This window comes from Pinus tabuliformis, chromosome 2_1, assembly GCF_031772625.1.
Source record: "Pinus tabuliformis cultivar Carrire ecotype Pingquan chromosome 2_1, CPIR1, whole genome shotgun sequence".
Classification (NCBI taxonomy): domain Eukaryota; kingdom Viridiplantae; phylum Streptophyta; class Pinopsida; order Pinales; family Pinaceae; genus Pinus; species Pinus tabuliformis.
In genome coordinates this window covers 138,815,049-138,822,944 of record NC_142299.1, presented here as the reverse complement: position 1 = coordinate 138,822,944, position 7,896 = coordinate 138,815,049, and the positions used below count along the sequence as shown (strand labels likewise).

At 37.9% G+C, this 7,896-nt stretch overlaps 1 protein-coding gene across 2 annotated transcripts; it reads left to right on the top strand.

The window, feature by feature from the left end:
- Positions 1-6,553: 6,553 nt before the first annotated feature.
- Positions 6,554-7,896, top strand: LOC149199160 (two-component response regulator ORR41-like). Of its 2 annotated transcripts, XM_089399372.1 has the most exons (4): positions 6,554-6,722; positions 6,911-7,070; positions 7,205-7,324; positions 7,431-7,896. In XM_089399372.1, exons 3-4 carry the CDS (start codon positions 7,226-7,228, stop codon positions 7,506-7,508), a joined length of 177 nt encoding a protein of 58 aa, XP_089255498.1. In that variant the 5' UTR covers positions 6,554-6,722; positions 6,911-7,070; positions 7,205-7,225; the 3' UTR covers positions 7,509-7,896. The 2 variants fall into 2 exon arrangements, with proteins under 2 accessions (XP_089255498.1, XP_089255499.1); XM_089399373.1 differs by lacking the exon at positions 6,554-6,722 and having other exon boundaries at positions 6,741-7,070.

Below are 7,896 nucleotides of genomic sequence, written 5' to 3'. Positions count from 1 at the left end.
CCCTTGTTGGGCTTACAGAGTCCTTCGTCAAAGACTCTTCTTCATTTGTCAATGAGTTAAAGGGCATAAAGTGTGATCCTGGGGACATTATTGTTAGCTTTGATGTGGTTTCTCTTTACACTTGCATTCCTATAAAGGAGGCCATTGAGGTCATCAATCACCTCACTAACCCTGATACTGCTCATTTAGTAGAGATTTGTCTTACCTCTACTTTTTTTTGCTTTGAAGGGGAATTCTATGAGCAGACATGTGGGGTGGCCATGGGCTCCCCCTTGTCCCCTGTTGTTGCTAATCTTTTTATGGAGGACTTTGAATCCAAGGCTTTGGCATCAGCCCGTCTCCTGTCGAAGCTATGGAAAAGATTTGTGGATGATACTAGTGTCATCTGGCCTCATGGCCATGATGAGTTAGATCTATTTTTTCAACATCTCAACAATCAATCTTCCTCCATAAAGTTTACTATGGAGCAGGAAGTTGATGGGTGCCTACCTTTCCTTGATGTTCTCATTTCGAAGAAGGATGATGGTTCTTTCTCCCACAAGGTGTTTCGAAAGAAAACTCATATTGAGCAGTATCTTCATGCAAACTCTCACCATTTCCATGCTCAAAAATGGGGTGTTCTCAACACGCTTGCTACTCGTGCGCTGAGAATCTCTGATGAAGGGAACCTTGATAAAGAGAAAGCCCATCTTCTTAATGTTTTTGTTAATAATGGTTATAGTAGGCAACAAGGTCTGAAAGCCTTCCTCAGAGCTGGCAAAGGTCCCAAGGTTAAAAAATACCCCATAGATCGAGTCGCAGGGGTGCATCTCCCTTTCATTCAGGGGACCACTGACAGGATTGTGAGAATCCTCAGGAGGCATAATGTTCCCTCTACCTTCAAACCCCTCAACACCCTTATATCTATCAAAGATCTGGTTGACCCCAAGGACATGAAAGGTGTTTATGTTATTCCTTGTTCATGTGGGACCCCCTATGTTGGTGAAACTGGGCACTCTATTAATCAAAGGATTCATGAGCACGCAACTGACATCAAGCATGGGAGAACCCTGACTTCATCCTTGGTTGAACACGCAGAGAAGATTAATCATTATACATGTATTGAGGAGGCTAAGGTTATTGCTAAGATTGCTCATTTTCATCATCGGAAGTTTAGGGGGGCCATAGAAATCGAAAGGAGGCCAAGCAATCTCAATAGGGACGACGGCTAGAAGATTAGCAGTTGTTGGATCCCTGCCTTTTCCTCTTAGCCGCCCCCACCCTCTGCCCTTTTTTCTTCCCCTTGTTTCCTTTCTGCCTTTTTCCCTTGTCTTCTTGATCGAGTGGATTTCTGTTTCTATTGTTTTGTTGTTTTTTGTTTCTCGTGATTTTTTTTAGATGGATAAAAAATCCTCCCGTATTATTGAGGTGAAGTTCTATAATTTTAGTAGATGTTTTTCTTAGTAATTTATATATAAATAAATATGTTTAAAATTATAATCATATATTAATTGATTATCATTTAGGTGTATTCCTTATCATATTCTAATTTGACCAAAAGAGTTAACCAATTTATTTAGTAATGAATAATCATTTATTTATAAATTTATTCTAGTTAATACCATAGTACCTCATAGGTTGGATGAGTTTATATACTTTTAATAAAAATTATTCATATTTGGTTATATAAAAATAGGATTAGTAATAAAATTAACTAATTAGAATAAACATAATATACTATATTATGAGTTATTTAATTCGTTTTATTAGTAAAGATAATGAGGGTAATCGAAATATTTTTAATTAGATGTATTTAGGTTCATATGAATTAAAAATGATTAATTTTGGAAAACTAATAAATATTTTGATTTAGATTAAATTTATTTATAAATTTATTCTATAAATTTATTTATAAATTTATCTATAATTTTTTATTTTGTTTTCTAGTTAATACCATAGTACCTCATAGGTTGGATGAGTTTATATATTTTTAATAAAAAATTATTCATATTTGGTTATATAAAAATAGGTTTAGTAATAGAATTAACTAATTAGATTAAATATAATATACTATATTATGAGTTATTTTAATGAGGGTAATCAAAATATTTTTAATTAGATTTATTTAGGTTCATATGAATTAAAAATGATTATTTTTGGAAAACTAATAAATATTTTGATTTAAATTAGATTTATTTAGGTTCATATGAATTAAAAATGATTATTTTTGGTAAACTAATAAATATTTCGATTATAGTTCCTAGGTTAAAAATATTTTTAAATTAGATTTATATGAATTAAAAATAATTATATCTAACAAATTAATTAATGAATTAACTATCTCTTGGACCAATCAAATATAGTTGTTACCCTATCCCTGTGGTCAATTATAGTTGTTTCTTGGTCAATTATAGCTGTTTTTTCTAACTGTTTGAATGATCTCTCTCTATTTAAGCTATGCCTAGATTTGGTTCTTCATCTTGTCCTGACGATGAACCACACTTGTTGGTTCGAAACGCATCGATAAATGAATTTTGATGTGATTATCGCCGAAAACCTGTCTCAAAAATTTGATATGGATCACAGAAGCCTCAATTCAATAAATTGAGTCAATTTATGGTCGAGCCTCATCACATACATTAGATTGCTGCTAAGAATCTCTTGAGATATCTCTACGACACAATCAACTAAGGACTGAGATACATGCCGAGGATTTGAGGCTACATGGATATATTGATGTTGGCTAGTTTAGCATTGTGGTCAATCATAAGAGCACATGTGGATGTTTCTTCTCATCAGGGTTTGCTTCAATTTCTTGGATGAGTGGGAAGCATAAATCAGTTTCCCTAAGCACCGCCGAGGCCAAATACATTGTAGCTAGTATGGCATGTTGTGAGGCTATTTGGTTGAGGAAGCACTTTAGTGAGTTATTTAAGCATGTGTTGGATACCACCATGATCTTCTGCGACAACCAAAGTAGGATTCACCTTTCAGAGAATCCCATGTTCCATGACTTCTCAAAGCACGTTAATATCAGGTACCACTTTATCTGGGATATGGTATAGTGAGGAGAAATAAGGTTCCAACACATCAAGACATATGAGCAGGTCGCAGACATCCTCACAAATCCCTTATGGAAGGTCAAATTCTTATCCTTTTGAGAGAGACTTGGAGTCATGGAAAGACCCTCCTATGCGGTTCCCACTTGAGTTGGACACTGAGATTTGGGAGCTCCTCGGGGCTTGGGGTATTTCTTGGAGCTATAAGTGGCCATAGGGTGAGTGGTTCACCTTCCCCTATTGGTGTGTTGTGTACAGGGTGAGTCGTTCACCTTCCGTTGTGATACCCCATGATGGTTGACTATTTGTAGGGTGAGTGTTTCACCTTCCCCTATGATTGACATATGCATAGGATGAGTGGTTCACCTTCTCCTGTTGATGCCCTAACATTCATCCTACCCATGTAGTCTAGGACTCATGGGAAGTACCTCTCATCTGGACAATGAGTTGGGAAATGTGGATAAGGACCATATCAGTACTGATGGATGCATCATGCACTATTGTACTCCCTATGTCTAGGATGCATGGTGTTCAACAACTTGATCTGGGATCAAGACTGACATTTTTCAGTGGAGAGTGGTAAGGTCTTATGACTCACTCTCACGTTCTCTCTCCTTCTCTCATTGGTTCGTACAACATTAGGCATTCTCTCTCTCTCACACACACATGTGGAACAAGGAAGACAAATTTCAGAGCTAAATTACAAGGCCGAAAATATGAGAAAATTTTGTAGTTTGACCAGCGTTGACTTTGACCTTCCAAGGAGATTTTGACTTCAACTTTTTTGGAGATTATCTACTTTTGCAAGCCACATCTTTTGGCACATAAACTAAGGTATTATGAGCACTTTGACTACAGACAAAATTTGCAGGTTGACTGCAGATTTCAGGACAATAGTTTGACCAAGTTTGACTATTGAATTTGTTATTGTTTTGGGTTGACTTTGACCTCCTGATCAGGCCGAGTTTGACTAGGGAAGACTGAGATGTTTTGAGGACATTCTATTGCTACTTTTACCATATTTGACTTTTTGTTTAGGGTTGATTTGACTGCAGTTGACTACAGATTTTAACAAGGTTGTTTTCACTTTGAATTTGGCAAGTCAATTTTAGTTTTGTACTCTCTCTCTCTACTGAACATTTTGATATAATAATAAGAATAATTGATCAAAGGGTTTTATCCACATTGGGGTTTTTCCCTGGCATCTGCGTAATCTAGTGTTCTCTTAGCTTGGCTTGTCGTCTGCATTTTTTTCATGTTCTATCTACTTTTACTATCAATGTGATTAATGGTTATTGTGATTGCTATTGGAAATTGTCATTAGGCTAAAGGAGCATTCAATTATTTGTGCTAAGCATAGAACATACCATTGTTAAATAAATTTAACAAAACATCCTTATCATATCCAAGACCAACTATGTGCTTGTTGCTAACAAGCTCTTCCCAAGGTCTGATGATCTACTTAGGAAGTTTAAGTTTAATTTCTGCATCTACATGCAAATCTGCACTCGCACTGGGCACTAAATCAACCTAAAATTCATGTGCCCAAATCAACCTAAACTTCATTTATTTGATTAGTTTCTATGATGGGATTTTTTCGCAACCTCAAATAGAGAATTTCAGTAAACAAAGGCCAATTCAAAATGATGTATTTGTTTCTATAACTCATCTTTCTATAATTGTGATTCAAGTTGCAAAAACTCAGTCTTTTCTTGTGCATTTGACAAACAACTTTGAATATTATAGAGAGCATCCTTGTTACGTTATACCATATCATGAATAGTGGAGCGTATTAGAGTATTCAATAACTGTAATACTCCAACAAGCCTGGCCAATTTATTATCTCCTCAAGTAAATAGAGGCTTCCGCCAAAAAACTTACACTTTTACCATGCAGATGCAAAATATTTTTTAAAGTTACAACTGATCTTACCATCTGCATGTCATCCAAATGGGCTAGATGGTGCAGCATTGAAAGTCACTTGAGTGATAAACTCACACTTTTACAATGCAGATTCAAATTATTTTAAAAAGGTACAACTGATCTTACCATCTGCATGTCATCCAAATGGGCTAGATGGTGCAGCATTGGAAGTCACTTGAGTGATAAACGTGTTAGTAACAATATTCAAAATATTGAGAAGAGAAAAATCACACTTCCCATATGCTCCACCTTCACCATGACCAAAAAATACAACCTCCAAGTGCGCGTTTACTACAAAATCCAAGGCAAGAATAAATCTTCAAATCAGATTCCACTCCCTTTTCAGCACGGTGGTCTGGCACAGTATGCTTTTAATAAGCCGAGAAGGGAATTATCTTAATAAACGTTTTTCCTCATTTTTCCCAGTGGACATTGGGCTTTCTCATTGCTAAAGAGAGAGAAAATGATAAAACGAGTATTGTGCTTATCCAATCATAACTTTAATGCATGCAAATCTGAATCCCCCCACATTGTAGAGAAGAAGAACCAGAATTCACTAGAGACCGTCACCACAAGAGAAGAAGAACCAGAATTCACTAGAGACCGTCACCACAAGGAGTAGTCTACCTAGGCGGTAGAATGGCCCGTTTTCCATTACCGGTGGGAAAATCGTCGCGGATACGGGCAATCCCTCCGCCCTCTGCCACCCTCCCCTAGCTCCGCCCTCCTCCTCCGCCACCCTCCCCTGGCAACCCTAACATTCCTTGATCGAAGATCCAATCGGGGCTGAAAATCCTAACATCCCCTGACAAATCAGGTCCGAGCTGGAGAGTTATTGCCATTGGAAATTCGAAATGAGGAATTGTGCTTCCTCCTCGACTCGGCGCCTCCTGCTCAGGAATACCTTCGTTCAGGAGAACATTTTTTGTGTAGAAAGTCTCAGATTCAGGATCTTCTGCTGCACGGATCTCCTGGGAAACAAAATCATAGGCACGTAAGTTTAGAGCTAGACCAACTACTCCAATGGCACTCATCCATAAACCGGTCACTGGCACAAATAACATGAAGAAATGTAACCAACGTTTATTGGAAAAAGCAACCCCAAAAATCTGGGACCAGAAGTGGTTAGCAGTGACCATGGAATAAGTCTCTTCGGCTTGAGTCGGGTTAAAAGCACGGAACGTATTTGCACCATCACCATCTTCAAATAAAGTATTTTCCACGGTAGCACCATGAATAGCGCATAGAAGAGCAGCACCCAATACTCCGGCAACTCCCATCATATGAAATGGATTCAAGGTCCAATTATGAAAACCTTGAAAGAAGAGGATAAAACGGAAAATAGCTGCTACACCAAAACTAGGTGCGAAAAACCAACCGGACTGTCCCAATGGATAGATCAAAAATACAGAAACAAAGACAGCAATTGGAGCAGAGAATGCAATTGCATTATAAGGTCGCAATTGTACAGATCGAGCAAGTTCAAATTGACGTAACATAAAACCTATTAGACCGAAAGCACCGTGAAGAGCAACGAAGGTCCATAGACCACCTAATTGACACCAACGAGTCAAATCTCCTTGTGCTTCGGGACCCCATAATAGCAGCAAAGAATGTGCTAAACTATTAGCAGGAGTAGAAACTGCGGCAGTTAGGAAATTACAACCTTCCAGATAGGAACTGGTTCCTCCTCGACTCGGCGCCTCCTGCTCTGCAATTCCTCCGCTCTGCAATTCCTAAACTCTGCAGCTCGCCACCCAGGTACAATTCGGACGAACCTCCGACTCTGTTAATTGAAATTCCCTTCAATGCGAAATCGAAATTCCCTGATATGTAAAATCATCAGGTTCTGGTTGCTGGTTGCTGTTATTTTCATTGTAAAACCCTTGAGGACACCGAGTATCCTCAACAATTAAATTGACAGATAGATTTTGGGAGCTGACGTGCAGACAAGTGGACTTGACACTGGAACAATCGCCATGGAAGTGGACTTGACACTGGAACAATCGCCATGGTTTACATGACAATAAACCCCCTGTTTGGAAGAGCCCGCATTTTGTTGCTGTTATTTTCATTGTAAAACCCTTGAGACAAATTCGCCAAGTGTCTGTAGGTTTTTTTCATTTTGGCTGGTTGTGATTTTTTAATTTAATCATCTCTGTTCTCATATAGCACAATACTTTTTATTGTGGGTTCACATTTCGATTCATTCTTACCCTGGAAAAGACTGGCTTTTATGTCAGGCTACAAGACAATTAAGATCCATGGGAGTTAAGACACCAATTATTGCACTCACTGGAAATGCTTTGCAATTTGATAAAGACCTCTTCTTTGAGGCTGGTGTGCATGATTTTCAGACAAAGGTATGTATTACCTGTCGAACATATTCTTCAGGCCTGAATTTTCCTTCCGATGCTGTGCATTATTTCTGAGTTATTTTGGTTCCTAAATTTTCTTTCCCCTTTGCAGCCTCTATCTAGAGACAAACTTGTGCAATTACTAGCTCGTTATGGTGTTGAGAGCTGTGCTGGCAATAGAAAGGGTTGAAAAGGCCATGCAATTTCATTGTATTATACTCGTGTCCTTGCGGAAAAAGGCATAGTAAGCCAAATAACAGCAGGACAATGAGTTTTCAACTTCTTATTGGAGCCATTTCTCCATTTTGCTGAAAGTGCTTCCAATTTCTGGAACCTTTTTGCAGTGTATAGGATTGGGCAGAGTCCAGATAATGTAATTATATTTACTTACAGTTTTGTAGACAGTGCTTGATAATGGTCTGTGGTAAAATATTTTTTTGGGAAAAAGAGTCCCTGAATTTTCTCCGGAATGCTCATGCAAAGTTCCTGCAAACTCTGACATAGGTGGCATGCACAATTTACATCCCAGTATGACAAAAATTGAAGCTCAATAGATCATATGTTACCGATTTTTTCAT

What these genes read in the sequence shown, in the direction of transcription:
- LOC149199160 (XM_089399372.1), top strand. Translation starts at nt 7,226, where the DNA reads ATGGGAGTTAAGACACCAATTATTGCACTCACTGGAAATGCTTTGCAA. An exon ending in TGCATGATTTTCAGACAAAG is followed by an intron (nt 7,325 to 7,430) that starts GTATGTATTACC and finishes TCCCCTTTGCAG; the next exon opens with CCTCTATCTAGAGACAAACT.